The following is a 23,044-nucleotide window of genomic DNA, read 5'->3' as shown; positions in this document are numbered from 1 at the left end:
TACTTTGTCACCTCTCTTCAAACGATGAATTATAAATGGGTAATGCCGGAATAACAGTTTTACGTCTCTTTAACTATAAAGATCTTCCAACAATGTATATCCTAACTTTTTTAAATTTATTTTTTTCTCTACCAAAATTGTTTGATTTTCATTTGAATTATATTAGCACAATACACATGGAAAATGTTTGAAACAATTTATCAGGCCTTAGAGTTGTTTTTTTTTTTTCTTAACTACTTTAGTTAAATTGAAAAGTGTGTAATGAAACGTAACACCAGGTTGGGTATTTTTATCCTTACAGGTGCGGCATGTTTACGTTTCTCAGACTATCCAGCAGGGGGCTCCACACAGCCAAAACACCAGGTGAGCCAGAGATATGAGTGGACTGTTTGGGGTCACCAGGCCAGCTGGAGGCGCTAAACCGTCACTAACTTCACCCATATCCCTCAGGCAGCCCAATTAACCTTATAACTGCTTGGGCAACTTTTACCAACAACAGCTGAAATCAAGCAATAACGATAACTTGCAATGAATGTTTAACAGCTGTGGAGGAAATGTGGCCAACTCATCTTTTCCATCATTTGTCATAATTCACATTTTAAGGTCATGCCACAGCATCTCAATATGATTCAGGTCAGGATTTTAACTAGACCAGTCCAAACTTTTTTTTTTTTTAGTTCAGCCATTCAGCAGTGGAATTGCTGGTGTGTTTTGGATCATCGTCCTGCTCAAGAACCCAAATTGGTTTCAGCTTGAGATGGCCGGACGGTCTCCTTCAAGATGTTTTTGGTCGACAGCAGAATTCATAGTTCCATTTATCTCACTAAGTCTTCCAGGTCTTGAAGCAGCAGAGCAGAACCAGAACATCACACTATACACGGTTGTTGGTATGATCTTTTTCTGAAACGCTGTGTTACCTTTACGTCAGATCTAACGGGACACACACCTCGCAAAGAGTTCAGCTTTTGTGTCTTCAGTCCACAATCTCTCGAGTGAGACAAGAAACCAGCAGGTTCCTGTGGGGCAATATCACCTCTTTCCACCCACAGCATCCGTTGTGACTGCAGTCACAAAGCCGCCAGAGCTAAGCCAACACACTCCCATTAACACACACACGCACACGCAGACACGCACACACACATCTTAAACCCATTTAGAGTTGCTCTGGTTTCTGGGAATTCAAAAGTGGAAGTAAATGCCTGCATGATATCGTAACCCTGAGGAGATTTCTTAATCTCACAACCTGTTTACGCAAAAAAACAACAAAAAAAATGGAAAGGAATGTAAAATTGTTAAATAAAGATCAAGAGTACATTTTTTAAAATACTTTTAACACACATAGTTGTCTACTTTCAGAAAAATAGCTGCTTGAATACGATGTCAAAAACATTTTCTAAAGAGAAAGTGAGAAGTATGAGACCGTTTTTATCACATTAGTGCCCCACTTTCACATTCTGCCAAAATGTGGGGCGCACCACAATCATCCCGGAAAAAAAAAGGCTCAATGCAGCTGTACACATGTCAGTGATCTTGCATTTTGAGGATTTTTGCAGAAACTTGCCACCTATAGAGGTGTCAGACATGCACAACCACAGCTCCTCAGGCAAAAGGTTAGTCAGACATTCAACCTGAACGCAACTGTTATTCTGAAGTATATTAAAATTATTCATACCTATTTAACTTTTTTTTCTTCACATTTGACCACATTAAAATCGTAAACTTCTGTAATGCGATGCTATGTGGATGGTCCAACGTGGTGTGGAAGTAAAATGTTTTACTATCGCAAATCTACACAGTGTGGCTTGCACCTCTTGCAACCACAACTACAAAGACATAAAGGCCCATCTACCCTATACAGGATATCACCCAGAACGCGCTGTCAGCACAATGAGACACGTTGGCAGCGTTATGAGAGAAGGGATGTAGCAAATAAAGCTGCTAAGAAATATAGAGGATTACAGACTTGAGCAGCTTCTCAGAGACCAAGACGGGAAAGTCTTACTGCCACAGACAAGAGCCAGAATCAAAATCTTCAAATAGCCCCTTAAGATGACAGAGTTTCTGAAGTGTCAATTTTATCGCCTTATTTTAATCTCTCCATCTCTTCTTCAGAACTGGACATTTTTGAATTAGCATAGGGAGGCCACAAACCAATTTCTATCACTTCACTGCACTTCTTTGCTCTGAGATCCTGTGCTGATACGGTCCAGACGTCTGCGTTTTGCAATTAATGATTTCCCTGATTTTATAAAGACTTTTCCTGGATATTTAGTGAAGTTGCACTGGTTGGTTTGAACGTCCACACGTTAAGAATGTCCACGTTAAAACTGAGCCAGCAGAGGAAGTGGACGGTCTCTTTGCAGGTCAGTCAGAGATTAACCGGAGTTAAATACGGGGAAGTCAGCATGCAAAAAGATTTGAGACACATCGAGGCATAAATGTTCCTTCCAGCAGGACTTAAACATGCATCCAGAGCTACAGAGGGGGTGTAGCACATAAAATTAAAAGAAAATTCATTGAAGATAGAATATGATAAATAAAAATAAAAACTTCTATGAATGAATACTTTTGCAAGTCTCTATATTTTTACACTTCTCTCTCAAGTTTTGCAAAGTTATTCCTGAGCCATAATCGAGAAAAAGACGAGACAGAATCCCACGGGAATTCACGGATGGTCTCAAAGGAAAGAATTTGAGAAAATGGCACCAAATACTGGCAGGGGTGAAGAAATGGTTTTACTGTATTGCACAATGACTTAAAATTGAAAAAGGCAAGCACCCCCCCCCAGCTGAACAATGCAGGCACATCAGTTTGGACATGAACTCATATGATGGAATGAATGGCGGAAGCGAGGAGGGCGGGTCCGCGGAAGTGGAGACAAAACGTTTACTGTAAAAGGCTCGGCGTGTGGAAAGGAGTCCATGGATGAATCTCAAGCTTCTGCGGGATCTTTGTTGAGACACGATAATGGAACAGACAACTTGAAGACTTGAGTCATATCCTGTTCTCTCTGCATCTAAACGTTGCTTGAGGGAAAATAAAAATCAATGTTCATCTTTTATTGCAGTATTAGGCAAAAAAAAAAGCATTAATCTCCCTTTTAAAGCAAGAATGCATCAGAAATGCTTCAACTTTAAATTTACATCAAATTCACGTCTTAAATGGACCATTTTTCCTTTTCTTTTATTGCAGTTGGATAAGCAAAACAGAAAGAAAATGACACAAATGATTTACGTTGCGCCTTTATTTAAAAAGATGTTCTTTATTGAGAAACAAAGCCTTTTAAGCATGGTTTGGAAAAAGTATAAAAAGGGAAAATAAAATCATTGCCAAATAGCCAGAACGGTTCGGTTTACTTCGGAGCGGGATCAGATCGAGTCAGAGCCAATGGAGGAAACTGCGTCCGCTACAGCAGCTCCACTTTTTTTTTTAGAAATTCATGCAGATTTTGTGAGAGGCAGATTGCCCCATTTGGTCTGAAATAATAACAATAATAATAAAACCATTTCATTTTATACAAAAATAAAACTGTCAGAAGAGAAGCAGGTCCTTAATCACTTTGATTACAAAACAACGATGGAAAACAAAATCACACTGATTACATTCTCTAACACAATTATTCAATAATGCAACCACAGGGCAGCTTCTCATCCAACCTGGCCAGTATAATTCATAATTATTTAACAGAAGCATGCGTAGTAATGGTATGAAATGGAGACACTAGTGTGAGGAAGCCATGACGACAACCACCACAGCGTAAATGATGCAAAGGACGAGGGATCCGAGCCCGAGACCCAGAGCCACGTGGTTCAGCGTCTTGGCGGTCCTGCTGTTCCTCTCTGCAGACATCCGGTTACCGGTGTGGTTGGCTTCACGGGCCTGCAGGCAAAAAAAAAAAAAAAAAAACAACAAGAAGGAAGCAATGAATAAAACAGGCACATGCAGATGCAGTACAATCGGAGTTTTGAAAGTAAATCTTATTTCTACGGTATAAAAAGGAAGAATATTAAACTGCTGCTTCATTCAGTCAATGAGTTTAATTGTGCAACATGAGGAACATCTCATTTCCTCCCCACCCTTCCTTTTTTTTTTTTTGTAGAGACGATTTTTTACAGACACTGCAAGGGAACCAGACCCACTGCAGCGTTTGCCTCAGCTGCCTGGACAGGAGACACATGCATGATTAGCCTATCGGGGGGGAAACTCAACCTTGGTTCATGCTTTTCAGCAAATAGGTGATGGATTTGAAACACCTGAAATGCTCAACATCTACGTACTGCAGCCGCTGAAACTACACACAAATCTGGAGAAGTGCAAGAGGAAGGAGGACAACGTTTACCACCGGAAAACCCAGAGTTTGATATGTAAACGATGCTAATCAGCAGTTAGAATTCAGTTACCATCAGTCGGCTTAAAACGAACACAACTACAAAACAGTCAACAAACACCGAAGCCGCATGTTTTTATTTTCAGGCTCCATGATCTCAAAGGTGTATAATTAAATGGATGCTCATGTGGAAAAAAAAAAAAGGTAACACGTTGCAGCACTTATACTCCTAATGGGAAGAATATAGCAACTTAAATAGTAAGTAAAACCATTACACAGTTTTAGGCAAATTTTTTACAAAATGTGTTTGTTCCAACTGTCTGTTGGTTTTTCTTAAATAAGGAGAGATTCATGTTGTTCCTTATGGAACTGAAAAGGAAAAGTTTGTTGTGTGCTTTCTAGTAGCGTGTATAAAAGGGAACAGAAACAAGCAGAATTTCCCACTGCACGCACGCACGCACACGCACGCACACGCACACACACACACACACACACACGCACACACACACACACACACACACACACACACACGCACGTTGTTCCACTTCACACGCACTGTAATTCTGTCACATGAAGAGTTTACACACACACACACACACCATGGACATCGATGCCATTGATTTTATTGGTGGATTTGAAATTTTCTTCTTTTCAGGCTAGAGTGAGCTAATCCTGAAATCAATTAAAAAATTTAAACCGTGTGTGTGTATGTGTGAGAGGTTTCTTTTATTTATTTATTAATTTTTAAAGTTCAAAACCAACTGTTGTTTTGTCTTTAATAATGATACTGAAACTACAGAGCTTTTGTTCTTTCACTGTATGTTCTCTGATGATTTCTGGCAAGATGTTTTTAAACAGTTACAGCCAAGTGTTTCTCATCTGGGAACGTTTTGACTGAAAGATGTTATTTTTGGTCTTGTGGAGACGGTGGTTGGAGTTGTGGCATGGTGCCCCACAATGAGAACAAGTAAACATCGCAGACTTTTTGGGTTTTGCTCGTTACCCACAACAGATCATCAGCTTTAGTTCCCGGCCGACTTTATCGCGTTGTGCTCCTCGGCGGTCTGCTTACGCTCCAGCCTCAGTGTGACTTCCTGTCTCCTGCAAGCCTCGTTCCTGGGATGTTTCTGCAACACGCGTCACTCTCCTGCCTCTGCACTCGTCTCACGTGGATTAGCCTGCCTCTGTGTTTGCTCAAGTGCTGTAAATACCGTAAGCCCTCCTCCAATGAGCTGCTCAGTTCGAGTCTGCATTCTTCTCCACTGTCTAACAGAGAACGGGGCCTCCGTGGACAAGATTAGGCAGCTGCTTAATGTGGGAGGAATATATGATTACGTGGAGACGAACTAAAACAGAACAAAACACACACAAAAAATTCAAAATCAAGACTCAAAGGTCACCATCTATACAAATAAAAGCATTCTGGCATTTCAACTTCAGTAATTCATTGCAAAAACACAAAAGCATACCAAGTAATTTTAGTTTTTAGTGCAAATATGAAATATCACATAATTTGTAACAAGAAAAATGTCTTGTTATAAGTGAAATAATCTGCCAATTGAACTAGTACTTTTTCATCAATACTAAGGAATTGTTGATTTAAATCAAGCTCTTTTATCTTAATGAAAAGTTACCTGTAATTTAGTTTTGTCTTATTTCAAGTGTGCTAGGATATTTGCACTGGAGACTAAACAAAGAATACCTGGTAAGATTTTTTTGTTTTTGCAGCGCAGTCACTCCGATCTCATCTTAAAGCGATATGAAGTCAATTGCAACAACAAGCTGCACTGCTACAATGTTACAGCATAAAAAAACCTCAAAAACCCACCAAAGTGTGAATTTCCTCTGTGATTCATGTGAAAATGCCCGTAGGTTGATCAAAGAAAGATTGAATCCAGGAAGTAACGCCGCGTTTACAGTAAACGTGGCCAGAGCCGTTCAGAGTTACGTCCCTCTACAGCCACCATAAAGGCTGCTTGATTATAGTATAAATATAAATAAGTAAATAATTGAATATAATTATAGATTTAATTTCTCCCAGCTGATATCTAAAGACATGATAAAGTTCAACCTTTGGCTCAGGGTGGGAGATTCAGCGCCCCTGCTTAGATATGAAAAGTACACATTAAGGTTTATGTGCAGTTGCGTAAATCTACAAATTTTCCATCAAATCGTCAAAAAATGTTAAGATATAAAACAACCTGAAAAAATACAAAATACACTTCTTAGAGGAGGGAGAGCTATCCAAGTGTGAGAAAGTAAAAAAATATAGGTAAATAACCAAAGTTTTTTATTATGTGAGTTTAATTTCAGAAGTAACATCCAAACATTCAATCCTGATCACTACCAGAGTCATGAAGTCACCTACAAGAGTTTAAAAAAAGGAACAGATCACGGCCCGATCTACAGAAACTAAAGAACAACTAAGAAACAAATTCACTGATATCAATCCGGATTTATACGGTTTTGAAACAGTTGTGGTCAAACTTGCCAAAATTCCCCCATAGCGACGTCAGTGACTCATTGCTAGTCATCGCAGCTGCTTAACTTCACAATCTCTATGTTCACTTTTCTCCCATGGGTCCAGGTTGGTTTGGACAGATTTCAGTCTCTATAAATAAACTCCTTTTTGTATTTACTCTGGTTATCTTTGATATGATTTGAAACATTTAAGTGTGACCAAAAAGAAAAAAAAGAAAAAAAAACCCCAGAAGTAATCTGTGAGGGAGTGGGGGATGTGGGTGTGGGGGAGTGAGGGAGTTTTTCCACAGAACCCTATTAGATACATTCTTCAGCCTGAGACTGTTTACGTAAAGTTAACACACCAAAGCCAACATGAATGCCATTTAGCTTCACGGTGAATGTCTTTCTAAGAATACCCCGCTTAAAGCTGCCAAGGTAAACCAACGCCTTGCTGCCCTTGAATTTGGAGGAATGTTATCAGATGATGAGGATACATCCACAGAGCTATTCACTCAACTCTAACCCACTCCCACAGTCTGCCAGAACCATGCCGAACGGATGTGGTGTTAAAAAAAAAAAAGAAACGCTCTCTCAGCCGTTGGGTCCGATTGCAGCTCCATTATAAAATTGAGTTTTAAACGCTTCCACGATAATGCTGCTCCTGCCATTGTTCTCTCGATCTCGAGAGGCCGGTCTGACTGGAAGGCCCATTACAAGAAATGTAAACAAATGAAAGACGACCGAGTGCTCAACGAAAATCAGATTTCACAAGTGGCTTGGCCATGCGAGTCAAGGCGAGGGAAAGTCGACTCATCCATATCTTTGCAAAGTGCCTCACTGCATTCAACGTCCTTGTTTAAAAAAAACAAAAACAAAACCTAAGAGGGTTGGAAAAAAATGCGTAAGGCAGAAAGATATAAGCTTTGAGCGTCCTGTTCTCTGAAGAAAACACGGTGACCTCACAGTTGGACGGCTACATTTGATGGGATTTTGTTTCTCAATTTCGCCAACGCCGACACAATGATGCAAGTTTGACAATTTCATGACACCTTTCACCCATGATAACTCTGGTCAAGTAAAGTCTGCCCTTATAACCACAGATTAACCACAACCACAGACTGAAACACCTTGGTTCATGGCATTCTAAAAGCAGACGGATCAATTAAGCATTTTACTGATTTTGACCGTTATTTGGAATTTCCAAGAGTCTCCTTTAACCTTCATACATATAAGGAAGATTATTTTTCCCACTTACTAACAAATTATCTTGACTAGGTTGTTTCAGTAGTAAGTCCTGACACAACCCACTGAATAAAAAAACCCACTGAAAAAAAAAGCGCAGCCCACAAAAACAGAGTTCTCGCCAACATATTTCACAGTAGGAACGGCGTGTGTAGCGTTTCCACTTTTGGTAAAACATTTAGTTGCGGTCTTATTTGAACAAGTCTTTTTCCAAGCATCTATTGTTCCCTACATGTAAACAGAACTTTTGATTTTAAAGCCTTCCCCAAAACGGCTCATATTTTTCCTGTCGACCAGAGGTGTGGCAGTCACACCTCAGGTCAGGTTTGCTCTTGTGCCACACTCTTTCCAGGTTGAAATGATGGCCTGAACAGTGTAATCAAACCCGGTCATAAAGTTTTAAAGTTCCTACCTGAAACGTCTGCTGGGATTCTGGGTTTTTATTGATAGGAGTGCATTTTTTAGGTTTGTAAAATCCTTTGAAAATCGCTTTCTCACTTTGACAATAATGGACTACTTTTGTTGGCCGTGTCGCATAATATCCCAATAACTCATGGAGGTTTTTATTGCAATATGACAAAATAGAGAGGAAAGAAAAACTTTAATAACATGAAAAACATGACGACAAACCTTCGCTCGTCATCTTTAATCTCAGGTTTTCATTATAAAGGCTCACAGATGCTTACCATCAGGAAGCAAGGTCTACAGCTCATCTAAATTTATATTGGCTGTAAAAGAAAATTGCTTCATCACTCTCCCATAAGTTCAGTATTGTATAAAAAACTAGTAGAGGTTAGGCGTTATGAAGGGGGGGAAAGAAAAAGAGAACTGAAAGGTGCCACACGTAGTCAAGATTGTAGATAAAAGTTCCCATTGTGTGATTTGGTCATTTGTTCGTTACGCCCTGGAGCGCTGAGAGAGAAAAGCAGACTTGTTCAAACTTGTACAATAACTGAATTTGTTTATTCACAAACATATTCAAATACTGAAAGAGAGAATAAACACTTCATTAAAAAAAACCCAGATGAACTGGTTATTCGAGCCTCAATTTACCAGACTGCAAAACTCAATCTTTAAATCTGCATTCAGTAAAAAAAATAGAAAAAAAGAGAAACGCTCATGATAGAGAAACATACTGCAGATGTTGAAATTCTTGAACACTTGCTGACAGGAAGTTTAAGGAGGGCTGCACTTCCCAAACGTTTGTTATCAAGAGTGAAACTATGGGTCACACATTGGGACTGACGAGAGGAAATGATCCCATTCTGGAGTTTCTCGCCTGGTGAAATACATCCCCCGCTCTTGCACGCAATGATCATTGACCCGAAATGGTTTGATGCTCAGCTCCCATCAGTAATAAAAGGCTGATTTGAGGAGGAAGAAAACAACCCTTTCACAGCGCACCCAAAGGCGGAGAGCGGCGTGCAGTAAGCTCAGATTCTCAACAAAACGACGCTTGTCTTGACGTTCCACACAAACTGGGTTGACCCAAATCTGAGATCAGACTTGTCCAAAACAACAGCAAAAAAAATAAAAATAAAGTTAATTTGAACTTCCTTTGCAGCAGATTTTGTCCACCTCCAACATTTCTGCCATTTTTTCCCCCTTTTCCGGTGGAAAACAACTTTATTGTCTTTGCAGGAAAGTGAGGAAAAAACAGGAGCCAACTTGAGGGAAAACCACTCAGGACTTTTTTCCCCAATCGCCGTGTGTTCAGTGGAAATAAGAGGTTTGTTTTGCAGCATCTCGCTGCCGTCTCCGTCCGCTGCTATCTCGGCTCTCTGATGCGAGTCCTAATAAGGAAAAAGCCTAATGGTCGAATCCCACACCACGTTATGTTTACCGCGTCTTCACAAATGAATGTAAACTGATCATAAATGATTAACTCTTAGCCGACAAGTAGCTCTTCATGTGATTAACTTTCTGCACTGGTGGTTCCTCCATCTCTTTCAGTAATATGTGGCTGTGTAATAAACACAACAATCTGAAAACTTTTAAACCAACTGATGGCAGCTCTGGCTGCATCTCGGCTTCATCGCTGTGCTAAAAGGTGAATCTCTGCTTCAGTCTCAAGTCCATCCTCCCATCAGCCGAACGTGTTACGCTGGTTTCTTCCTCACACACGGTGTTGCATGCATCTACAGCTCAGTTTTGGTCTTTGCTGTTTCTTCAACATATTTTCTGTGGCCACTAGATGAAGTGCGTCAATGGGCAATCAAGACATCTGGACGCCTTTTTATTTCTTCTGTGATGGTTTTCTTCTTGCTACTCTTTCCCAGGCTAGATTTGTGTAGCATGTTGCAACTAGTCGTCCCGTGTAGAGATTCTCACAAAAGATGACATGAAATGACACTGAGGTTTGTGGTAGTAATGTGACAAAAATGGAGAAAAGTTCCAAATGTTTCCGAATACTTTTGCAAGGCAGTGTATAATCGACAATAAACAACATATTCATCACGGAGAGCCACTACGAAGCGACGCTTAGGAGAACGCATAAACCAAAACAGGAAACTCTTCTGTAGAACATGCAGGAGAATAAAGTTTGTTTACGGAACCAAAAGCAGACGCAGTTTGTTTGAAATGCTGTTCATTTCGAACAAGCTCCAGTGTTTCCCATTTCGAACAGCCTCTCTTCCTGCAAAGGAAGACATTTCCTGTCTGGCTGCACTTCTGGTAAGATGATAAGACAGCAAATCCCAGAAGAGATGCAATAAACATCTCTATGCAATTACCAATTACCCCATTACCCTGAGAGAGACCAAATGATGCACTTTGTTTGAGTTGCAAAGGACAGATTGTTTGCTGATGGAGTGCACTGCATGGCAACAGTGCTTTCTACTTTCGAGCTGCCTGGATCTCTGGTAATGAAAGCCCATGACGTGAACTTCCATCATGTGTTTTAATGTCTCCATATGCCGTAGAAATGAATTACTTAATTCACAGACGTGCAAATAAAGACGGGAAAAAAGAGCAAGAGAAACCACCAGTGTATAGCACTGGTGGTTTAGCACATTTTCAGCAACAAGGCAATTAAAAGTGCTTTACATTAATTAAAAGGAAATAACCACAGGAAAGACAAAAAAAGAAAAAGAGCTAAATCCTTTTCTGGGTTAAAAGTAATATAAACTAAGCAGTGATGTTCCTGTTAAGTATTTCTGTATTCTAAGTCCATAGTTATTCTAATTCTAATTCTAATTCCATTTCTGGGCTGTATAATATTGATCAAAATAGTGCGTACTCCACAATTTCTAATATTACTAATAAACTAAAATAATCATTTTCTGGGTTAAATATCAGAAACAGAAACTTAGGTCGGGTAGATTATAAATTTCAATGTTCCCTAAAGTCTCTCCGATACATCTCAGTTCCCAATTAAACTGAAACTAGCAACTTCTCCAAGATTCATTCCATCCCGTTAGTGAGTTTTAGAGTCCTCGTCTCTGTCCACTCCAACAGTCCGAGTGTTCGCTAGTTCGGCCAAGTCCGTCACAAATTTGTCAATAAGCCAGGAATCCGCAAGCTCCAAACAGCAGAAATCCTGTTATCATGAATAAATCCAAGGTGAATCCCGCAGGGTGTGTCCCCGCAGGACAAGCGGGCTCTCCTGTGCCCAGACTTCTCGTTGAAAATTTGATCAATTGCATTGAGAGACTGGTTGACCAGATCCATAATTTGAAGATTTGGGTGATGTGCAAAGAAAGGCTCCAAAAATATAGAAAAAGTCAGGACAAAAACAGAGCAAGCAGGGCAGGCATGGAGCAGGGAGGGAGCAGAGGAAAAAAGCTTCCGCCTTCATCAAGAGCAAGAGAGAATGTCTAATCAGTAGCCTTGTTTGATGTCAGCAGCGGTAGGAGCTCGCTTGGGAGATAAGACTTTATCTTGTTATGCAACAATTTACAGTTAAATGGATCAAAACCATACATGCCATTTTGATCTAAATATTATCTATATCTGTGAAATCAAATTGATTTCACAGTGAAATGTGACCAGTAATTTTATTTTATTTTTTTTCTGGTAGCAAAACTCCTACTTTTACTTCAGCCAATATTTCCAAAGGTTTTCTGAAACGTAAGCTCAACTGACTACTAAAGTCAATACAAAGATTTTTCTTTTTTTATTGTACGTTTTTTAGGGCAGCATAAAAACTTCAGGATGTTATAAAGTCCAGTTATAAAGCAGGTCACCCGAGTCAAAACTGTTTGAACTAAAGCTTCTGGTCTTTAAAGGCAACCATGGGAACAGGAAGTGTGTCATTTTACAAGGATTGATCAATTCTCTTTCTTTGCCATGCAAGAAAGGAGAACTGGTGTCTCTGTGTCAAACATTATTTGCTCCCTTAGTAATGTTCTTTAACCAGCAACAACATCATCGTGGATTAATGTGATCACATCAGCTCAACTCTATTCATTGGTGGTTAAAAGTTTACAAGTACTGGGCTGTTCAGATTAACCTTTTTTGTGTTTGCAACATGGAGTGGGATGGGTGATGTTACCTTTTTTGTTTTTTGTCTGCTTCGGGACAGTAAGCAAACAAAAAAGCCCTCATCCACTCGGGATGAAAACACAAACCTTTAAGGTTGTTGAGACTTCTCATGTAACAAACAGCTAAGAGTCTCTGCGTAACTTTAGCAAATTCTTTCCCGAAAAGGAAGAATTCAAATTGAGAAACAACTTAACGATTGGTCTAAACATCTTGGGGCTTACGCTCAATGCATCTCAGCAAACATCCGACGCCGAGTAACGAGATGTTGACTGAATACAGCGACACAACTTGTAGACTTATGTTGGATTTTGTTTTATTCCTTGTTTTTCTACCCCCAAAAGAAAACATCACTCCATTATCACCAAATCAACACAAGAGAGCAAGAATCACAAAACATGATGACAAAGAGTTAGAACCGTTCCAGCTATGTTGTTTGACAGCCTTCCTAGTCAGTCAAGCGTTACTGTGGTTAAGTTTGGTCGAGAGCTGACTGTTGTTTTAGATGTGCGGTTCAGTCGTTGCTGTTGTGTCAGTGAGGGTCATAAGTAAGTGAGTATTGACTTAGCAAAGAAACGGTACAAAAAATGTATAAAAGTTCGTTAATGGTTCATGTAGGGTTTTATCTTAATATTTATGCGTCGCTTGGAATTGTTTAATAAGCTAGTTGTTAGTAATAGCCCAGTCATGTTAAGCTAATTAATGTTGCTACAAGCTATTCTCATGTGTGCCGTTATTGATTTGTCAATCAATTACTGAATCAGATATACTTTTTATGTTTAACATGTTGAGAGCAGCACACACAAGAATGATTGACTGCACCAAGTCCCTCCTCCTGGCTGTGATTGGTTGTTTCTGACCGATCAACATATTCCTGCAGATGGCAGTAGGAGCAGGAGGAAAAGGCAAGGGAGGTCATCTGTCTCGTATTAAACCGTCACAAAATGGTGAGAATTTTAACAAATATGGAGAAGTCATATTTTTTTTATAAGTTACATACGTGCAGACATTTTCAGAGTCCATTTTTAACACGAGTGTCTCCAGTTAAAACGAGTTAAAATCTTACTTATCACAATGTTTTGGTGTCCGAGTTAATGTTTATCTTTAGGTTAATGATTCATTAAATACCGCTGATAGAGAAGCCACCCGAGGGCAATGACTGCTGTAGGTCACAGTACCCCGCAGAGTGCCTCAGATACTCCCAACAACATGCAGGCATTTTAAACCACTGGGACAGTTTGTACATTAAAGCCACTTAAATGTCCAGGGCAGGAGGAGCGTCCTGCAGTATGCTGCAGTGTGGGGCTCCAAGCCTCGACATAAATTCTTGCTGGTGCTATATGTGGATAAAAGAGCTTCCAGCATCTGGTGCTGCTGAGGGAACGGCCCCACAGTCTATCAACAACACAGCTCCTGCCACGCATGACTGGCGCACATGGGGGCCAGCTGGCTACAGCAAGGCAAGTACAGTAAACTGAACAAGGCTGAAGCACATTTCAACTCACAGTTTTGTCATACCCTCAACTTTCTCGAAACCTTCATGAGATGCAAGAGACGTACATAGATTTGAACGTATTTAAAAGTCATCTAAAGGAGAAGTCAATTAATTTAACAATGGATAACTCCACGCACGTTCTGTACCTTCTGCCTTCAGGGCACTTCCACAGTCCTTTTCCAGTAAATGCCACTTACTTCTCCAAAACAGGACTTACTGAATTAACAACATAACGTGGTAAAAAAACCCACAAGGTACATGGTTTTCAAAAACGTCTTTAAAAAGCGGTACAGGGATCTTTATTCTGACACCCTTATAGTAAAACCCCACACTTTAAGATATCACTTGTATTGCAAATTGAGTGATTTAGTCTCAGAATGTCTTTACGTTTTGGTTTCTATTTAATTAACTTAAGTTAGCAGTTAAAACAAAAATCGATTTTGTTGTAGTGGAGTTAAAAGCCACATCCAAAACAGCATTTTTTACACTCATCTTCCACCTGACTATGCTTGGTAATATTTACACTAAAAAGGTGTCTGACGTGAACTAAATTGAATAAATACAAATCAACTGGACCTGCTAGAGCAGACAGCGGTTTTTGTCGCTGAAGACAAAAGTGGAATTGAAAGTAAGACCCTACAAGACAAAATGAATCCTCCTCCTAATCCGGCTTTTGTTGCCATAATGTGGTTGAACAAGTGCAGGAGCATCAGCTTGCACGAACAGGCCTGTACTGACATGCAGCTAGGGGCCAGCCTGGCGTTTCATCTCTTCCTGGAGTGAAGCAGTCAGATATACGTTCACCGGCGATGCAGGGATCAAACGATTACTGGTGAAAGAAACTCACTGAGATGGAGTAGATGAGGGCGGCGATTCCGAGCGGCAGGCAGCAGCAGAGCATGGTGAAGATGGAGTAGCCCATGTAGTCGTTGACGGGGTTGGTCAGAGGACCTTGGGTGACGTACACGGTGGGCTGCATGACGACGGGGGCCGGCTGCCCCGGGTACTGCTGGCCCGGTGAATACACCTGCTGGTTGTACACGGCGCCTTGCTGCGGGGGGCATCCATAACCCTGAAGGCAGCAAGAATAAAATGCAATTGAATCATATTTCTGGATGGCGACGGAGAGAGGGGGGACATTTCTTCATTGTTATGTTTCAGGGAACTACCAGTGCAACACAGTCCAGAGGGGTGGGAAACAACAAGTGCATCTTGCACTTTAGTGTAAACCAACAGAAAACAAGTGGCTTGTGTGCATGAGAACAAGAAGTGGGAGCTACTGTTTGTGGTAAAAAGATGTAGTCCGACACGGCGGATGGCTGCCTTTATGTTTCATAGCTGGTGCTAAATTAAACTGTTCTTTTATACATTTAGAACATTTTGAGTAAATTTGATTATCTGTTTTTTTTGCGTGCATCATCATTTGTTGGAATCCTATTGATTTTCTTTCTTTTTTTTTTTCTTTTATTTGGTTTGCAAATTGGACTTATGTTAAATATGCAAAAATAGAACACACAGTAGAAACCAAAGGAAGCTCCTATGCAAGGCATCATCGAAAATTTGTAATGTCATTTTCTTTCCTCCCTATGAGTAAGATAAGAGTAATATTTTACAGTCAAAAATGCAGAAGCAAACATGACTGAAAAAGGTGAAAGTTGCAGTGGTTTTACCTAACTGGAATATTCCAATACACTTAAAGAGGTGTTGCTGGAGGACTGAAAATAAGAAATTCCTCATTTAAAAGTGAGAAAAAGAAGATGTAAAACCTGTATCTTTCCAGGACTAGTAAGTTAAGGAACATAGCAGAGTTGAGACTTATGTTTCCATGCAAACTACAAAATGTTTTGTTGTTCAGAAAAAACCGAAGATGTGCCGTAATACAGATTACCATATACATATGGGCGTTAACTCTTCATATCTACTCTACAGCAAGTTGGATGATGATTTGTGCTCGTTTTGAAACTAAGGTACTTTGACTGGGCTGGTTAGTTTGCCTCTTTGAAATTCTGTCTTTTGCCATTTCAGTTGTAACTATTTTGCATATAAAAGGGGGCCCTTCCCACTTTGTCAACTTGTGACTCAGTGTTATTTCCATACATTACTCACGGTACCTCCTACAAAGAAAAACTAACCTATACCACAATAGCATAGGTACATGGGAATAGAAGGAAGTATGCAAATGGTGGAGACTGAATACAAAAGTAGAGTTGCATATCGGCAATTGGATAAACTGACTTGGAGACACCTGGACATCGCATTGACTATTTCAGTTGACCAAAAACTCTTCCGTATTACGTGCTGCCAAAAGTCCCAAAAATATAAAAAAAATTTAAGTATTTTTGCATAACAGTCAAAACATTGAAACAGTCAAAACAGTTTAATTTAGCACCAGCTATGAAACATTGTCATAACATTGAAGTTTGTCTGTAGAGTCTGCGCATGTTTGGGTAACTGGATCAGAAACCAGTAATTAAACCCAAAATCTAAGTTTTACTTGATTTTTAGTTTCAATTTTAAACTAAAAATCAATGAATCATTGTCAGAATGGATAAAAACTTCAATCTGATTAGATTACCATTGCAGGCATAAAATATATTTTTTGTGTTAATAATCTGAAAGTGCCAGTTACTTTAACTGTAGGAGGATCCAGATTTTTTTTAAAACGTAGGGTGTTATGGAGGAGAGAAAACTTGTAAGCGCTGCGAAGGCCTATTGAAATTGTGATCTTTATTATTATTTATTTCATCACTTTGCCATCCACTGAGCAGGCAGATGGTTCAAACCTTTGCCTTGGAAAAACAAAGTTCTGCGTCATTCTGTATCGAGTTTGCTATGTCTTCTCCGTCCACGCGTGGGTGGGTTCGATCCTCCCTTGGTCCAAAAAACAGCTCTTGCGTGTGTGCATGGTTGTTTATTTGTCCAGCTGGGAGAGGCATAAAACTAAATGATGAGCGAGTAACTGAACATTGCACACACACAATGTGTGCAATGCTTCCTTTTTTACCTACAAAAAGGAAGGATCTAAAAAAAAAAAAATTTATGTATATATATATATATATATATATATATATGTGTGTGTGTGTGTGTGTGTGTGTGTGTGTGTGTGTGTGTGTGTGTGTGTGTGTGTGTGTGTGTGTGTGTGTGCGTGTGTGTGTGTATAAAGTGAAAGTGGCTCATAAAACAAGTTTACTTTGGATAATTAGTTTTAAATAATTTTTTTCTTGAAATAATAATAAAAAAAACAACTAATTGAGATGTAGAAGGAAAAAAAACAATTTAAAACTTAAGTAGGAGGAGAAAAAACTGAGAAAGTGTGAGGAATTAATGACTAAAGCAAAGATAATTTAAGTTTTATTTTTGTTAAACTTTACAAGTTATTTTTTTTATATATACAAATAAACTACACAAAACTGTAAAGTTTAATAAATACTATTTTTTCTTACCTGTGGGGGGTAAGCCTGGCCCGGCGGAGCGACTCCCGGGTTATCATAGTAAGGTGGAGGTGGGTTCTGAACCATTGAGGACTTCTCATTGTCCCAGCCTGGAGCAGTCGCTGACTTGTTAGAATCCATGAAATTACAGAGTTAACCTGTCTGAAATATCACTTTAAAAAAAAGCAAAAAGGAATGTTCTTTTCCCTCCCGAATAGTTTGATAAACACTTCTTCCAAAACTGTCCTCCACACAAAAGGCACCTGGAGTAAATGATCTAACCATGGGGCTCAAAAATTATAATTACAAGCTGTATCAAGTTTGTTGAATTCAAAACATTTCCGGTGCGGCTTTCAAAAATAAAATCCTAAACAAAATGTGGTATAGCGTCCCTACTCTCACTCTGTGGCGCTGAAAATAAAACAATGACCATGATGTTTGTAAGCTAGCCTTCTTCTCAAACTGTTAAATAACCAACAAATTATATTTAAACTTGAAATAGAGGAACCGGTTAAATCAGGAGTCAAATCCTCCCGCGTGCTGATTTGAAGTTGAAAACCTGCTTTTATTTTGAAACTGTTCAGATTACCGCTTTGATTTCGTTATATGAGTGGGTGAGTCTCCCTGAAGAAAAGCGAAAGATTTATGCAGGATGGCTTTCACTCGACATGCATCCGAGCATTTATTAAGTGAACTCAAATCAAAGATGTGCGCCTTTGATGCGTGTTCGTAGGAAACACAAGTTCTCCAAACTTAACACTCCTTCCCCAGCCCCAGGCTTTAAGTTAAAGCTTCAAATAGGTTCACCCCACCCAGAAAGTGGGCCACCTTTACTGACATTTACATTTAAATTTTCCCGTGAAATTTGTATTTTATGCTCTTGTATTTTTTTGTTTAAAATATGCTCAAAAGAAATGGCAAGAAAACAATCAAGTTCTAATTTAGCCATTGTTTGAGTCCGCTGATATTTGACTCCAGTTATCTCCAGTCTGTGCAGGGAGCAGCAGGTGGGTGGGGTTAAAGTGGGCCATCTTGCTCCATTCACACGTTTACAGGAAGAACTTGAAATGACCCAGTAATACTAGACAAAACCCTGTTCGGGGTAATTTAGTTCACAGCCATTATACGGTTTTATTTAGTGATTTCTTTCTAAGGAACTGTTGATGTCTCCATTCATTTATTTTACTTCAGCTTGATTTAATTTTTTTTGACTGTATTTAAAAAACAGACTGGAATTGGTTGGTTCTTCAGGGATTCATCCGCATTTCTTTGAAAAGCGGAGCACCTGCTAGAGGGAACCAAGACCTCTGTGACCGGCAGATCCTTTATCTCCAAGAGTAAACTTTTCATACTGATATCTGGAGATCTAACTTCTTTTTTTTTTTTTTTTTTTTTTTTTAGATTACTACGGATGTACGTACAGTCATTCAATAGATTAGAATATGCCTTCAGATGAGGTCCGTTTGTCAGACTAAAAGTGCTTTTGGAAAATAACCTTTATTAGACATATATTTATTTTATTAAGCAAACATTTCTGTTTTCATTGTTATGGTGTAATATTCTGATTTTAAATGTTGTGTTTTCATTATTATATTATGTAATGTATGCGTCTTTCCAGCCGGAGGTAAAGTTCCTGAAATAAATAGGAAATACACTTTGTCATACGAATCCAGGTCTTTGACTTACAAACTGATTCAAACCAAGAAAACACAGAATTTGCTGAGAATTTTGTTGATTGTTTTTACTTTTCCATTCATCCTAAGTATTCAATTATTTACATCTGTGACTAAAATGTGTAATGTTAAATTGACACGCATAAACAATTAAACATCTTCATTAACTTTACTTCTTAAAAGTTGAGAAATGAAAATTATTATACTTGTTAATAAATACATATTGATAAGTTATTGGCAACAGCATGCTAAGATCTTTTTGTAAGAGTTTAGAACTAAACAGGTCATATCTCTTTTTTGAAAAGACTGTCTTTTATGGACAAAAGGTGTTTGTATGCATATGTGCTCTTTGGCTGAAACAATACTGATAAGATAATAACTGTGTCTAATTCTGACGAATATGAAAAATAAAAGAGGTCTGAAATTGTGATCGACTGTGGAGCCTGAAATCAGAAACATGTCAAGGCAAACTGAATAAATTAACAAGAGGAAAAATCTCTAGTCAGTCAGAGGGATGCCTGATGACAAAAATGTGAGTTTACTATATTATGTACATAAGAGCAATCACAACATTGGTGATGGCAATGACTGAAATCTCCATTCCCAGAGCGATGTGGTTCAGCATGAGGGCCCGACTGCTGCTCTGCACTGCCATCTGCCGGTCACGTCTGGCAATGGCGTTACGAGTCTGAGGGTTAGAGAAAACAAAGAGAACAGATCCTAAATAAAATCCAGCACAAACACTTGCATCTTAACATGCTTGCTTAATGGCTTTAATAAAGCAGGCCAATTAGGAGACCTTTTTTCTACGTTTCCTGTCTCAGTTTAACCAATTTAACTTCCTGGTGTGCAAATGCTGTGCCCAATGATTTGTGACAAGTCTGAAAACTGCTAAAATAAACTTCTGTGTGGCCTTCAGCAAGTTAGCTAGATAATCCAGGTTTGAGCATTATATTGGTGTAAACTTCAGCATGTGGTAAATATTTCTTGGTTCTACAGCACATTACAGTGATAAAAAAACAACCACACAGACAAATAAAACACCCTTCTACAGTATGTCTACAACTACCAGTAACTCTACAATGAACAAAAAAAAAATGCACATTAAACCTGTGTGTTCTTGTTTTTTTTTTTAGTTCACCAAGACCAGAGAGTCGACAAATTAATAAAGATAAAAATTAGCCAACTCAGAGTGAAGTGAATGTTATTTAGCTTTGAGCCAGAAGTTTGGACACCATCATAGCTTCAGGAAAAATCAAACTGATTAATTGACAAACCAACAATGGTCAAAACCTAAAAGTCCCAATAAATGTGCCATCTGTGCTGAAACAAATTCAAACCAACCAGACCAGAAGGGTATATTTAGAGTGTAGTCACCCGTCAATCACTGTAAAATGCCTTGTAAATTGTTGAGGATCATATTTGTCTTCAACAGCTACAAGGTTCAGAGTTGGTGTCTCAAAAGGTCAACCCCTTTCATCTTTTAGTTCGCTCGCCCATTTCCCAAACGTCCTGTAAAACACAGGCAGCGCGTCAGCATCATCATTTGCTAAGAAAGGTGGATCAAAGATGGGTTGTCATTCTCCATGTTGAGCAATTTACTTTACAGCCATCTGTCCACACACAATCTTCAGGTAAGCAATAGAAATGGCCAATTCCAATAAACGAAGCATACTTGAAGTACAATAATCACTGTGAATAGAATAGAGGAGGCTTCAGAGCAACTTTAAAACTCATAGAAACTGATTTGTTCTATTTCCAAGAGGATTATAATTTATATTTATCTGTCTTGTTTATATAAACCCTTAATATTTACCTATAGTATAATAATATTACAATTACAGGTAATAATTGTGTCCAAATAAATAACAAATATGAATGCAAAGCGTTTTAAAATTTCAATAACTTTTTTGTATTATTTATATTTGGCTTCAAATTACACAAAGTTTATTTATTTATTTATTTTTTACCTCAACTATTGTTGAAAACGTATTTGTACCACAGATACCACGCATTAGCTTCAGCTGATCTGTGTGTGGGTCAAACACTCTGATGCATAACAACAATATTGACAAGATATGAGCTGGATTTACTTACTGCAATGGAGATGACAAGGGCAGCATTTCCCAGAGGCAGGCAGCAGAAGAGCCTGGTGAAGATGGAGTAGCAAAAGTAGTCGTTAACGGGGCCCGCTTGATGATTCTGGCTGTCCTGGCTGTGGCTGACCCGTGGAGAAAGGCTGCCGGTTGGGATGCTGAAGAGGCGACCCAAAAGGCTGCCGGTTAGGGGCCGGTAAAGACCCCCAGTGAGGCTGCGAAAGTCCGTAACCCTGAAGAAAACCAACATAAAATACACCTTAAGCTTTTTCTCAGTTGTCAACCACCAAGAATCAGAGGCCAAAAAAAATGACCTGTTAACTTTGCTCGTTCATTTCAGTGGTTATGTCAATGGCGGATGATCTGAAATCTGAGGCGGTCTACAAACTGGACTCTCTTCCAGCGGTCCTGTCAGGAAGAACTGGCCAGAAACTCCTACAAACTACCGTGAGAAGCTTTTTGGAAGGAAACCCAAAAAGGTTTGACCACAAGTCAGACAGTTTAAAAGCTGGATTTCCCTGATACTGACCAAACTTTAGAATTAGGCAAACGTTAGAATGCAAGAAAAGTAAAAAAATAAATAAAAATAAATACATCTCTAAAAAAAAAACACCCTTGTTAAGTTTTTTTTTTTTTTGCGTCTAGCAAATAGAAATAATTTTGGTAATTCTATCTAAGATAAAACAAGAAATGTTTTTTCTGATTTGACTTCAGACAATGATTAAAAAAAATGTGTATTTGTATTTTTATCCGATGTTTGTAAATATCCAATTTGCACGTGAGATGCTAATGGTTTTTAGTGCAAGACTTCTGGATATTTATGAAACAACATTGCCTCTATTAGCAGAGCAAACAGTGTAATTATTTTCAACAAAAAAAAAAAATCAAATTCACGCAAAAACATAAGTTGAAAATTGTAAAGCGAAAGCAACAAACACAAGTGAAATCTTCCTGATTTGAAAAAAAGGAGAATTTTTAAAATTTTTGCTGACCGAGGAGGTATACATTATTACATAACACGACAGTCCGCTGGGAGAGCACAGATCATTTTAAAAGATATTTATTTAAATTAATTTCACAGCATAATGTGTGAGCCCCAGTTATTCTATGTGTTGTATCAATTTTCTTTGTTTTCTATTATTTTAATCCTATATGACACCTGGAACCCGCATTTTTTTACTCACAATTTGATCAGTGAGTTGTTGAGATTGGTTTGAACTGGAGGACAGCAGGTTGGCAGGTTGTTGAGGCTCAGAGATTAGAGGATAAAACTGCGTTGAATCAAAAACTTTTAAAGTCCAGAATACCCCAAATGTTTCACACCACATTCAGTCATTCACCCGTTTATTCACACAAGCTACTGCATAGTAGCCACAGCTGCTCTGGGACAGTCTGACACGATGTTGACTAGACAGGAAATTATTGAATTTCTAGATTAAGCAGATATTCTTTTAGGATTTCAGTGTTTCAGTTTATAATTTTATGTGTAAAGTGATTCCTAACCTTATTCCCACATGTCCAACATATTACATCTATCTTCATGTCTTCCTGTAATTATCGATAGAGGCTAAATTTACTCTTTCCGGTCCAAAGTGCAGTCTCCTCTGCTCTGGTTCAGTTCTTAATGAAATATAGAGGCTATGTCATGCAAAAAAAAAAAAAAAAAAAAAAGCAAAAAAGTTGAAGCTTCATGTTCGCTACACTTTTTATTTACACAGTGTGTATTTATATTTATATATATATATATTTTTTTTTTTTTGTTGCATATATTTGCATATATTAATTTTTACATTAATTAATTAATAATTAATAATTAATTAATATAAATTAATATAATT

General features: G+C 38.6%; 1 protein-coding gene across 1 annotated transcript; it reads right to left on the bottom strand.

The window, feature by feature from the left end:
* Positions 1–3,226: 3,226 nt before the first annotated feature.
* LOC103478298 (proline-rich transmembrane protein 1-like) lies at positions 3,227–17,723 on the bottom strand. Its single transcript, XM_008432038.1, has 3 exons — positions 17,450–17,723; positions 14,854–15,078; positions 3,227–3,879 (listed from the first exon to the last, which is right to left on the bottom strand). The coding sequence occupies exons 1-3, from the start codon at positions 17,576–17,578 to the stop codon at positions 3,721–3,723; spliced, it is 513 nt and encodes a 170-aa protein (XP_008430260.1). The 5' UTR covers positions 17,579–17,723; the 3' UTR covers positions 3,227–3,720.
* Positions 17,724–23,044: the final 5,321 nt, after the last annotated feature.

This window comes from Poecilia reticulata, linkage group LG16, assembly GCF_000633615.1.
Source record: "Poecilia reticulata strain Guanapo linkage group LG16, Guppy_female_1.0+MT, whole genome shotgun sequence".
Lineage (NCBI taxonomy): Eukaryota > Metazoa > Chordata > Actinopteri > Cyprinodontiformes > Poeciliidae > Poecilia > Poecilia reticulata.
This window is presented reverse-complemented; position numbering and strand designations above follow the sequence as displayed.

Excerpts from the sequence above, each read along its gene's own strand:
- LOC103478298 (XM_008432038.1), bottom strand. The coding sequence starts at position 17,578 with ATGGATTCTAACAAGTCAGCGACTGCTCCAGGCTGGGACAATGAGAAG. Across the intron at positions 15,079-17,449 it reads GCCAGGCTTACCCCCCACAG|GGTTATGGATGCCCCCCGCA; the intron begins GTAAGAAAAAAT and ends TGCTGCCTTCAG. Across the intron at positions 3,880-14,853 it reads CCCTCATCTACTCCATCTCA|GCCCGTGAAGCCAACCACAC; the intron begins GTGAGTTTCTTT and ends TTTTGCCTGCAG.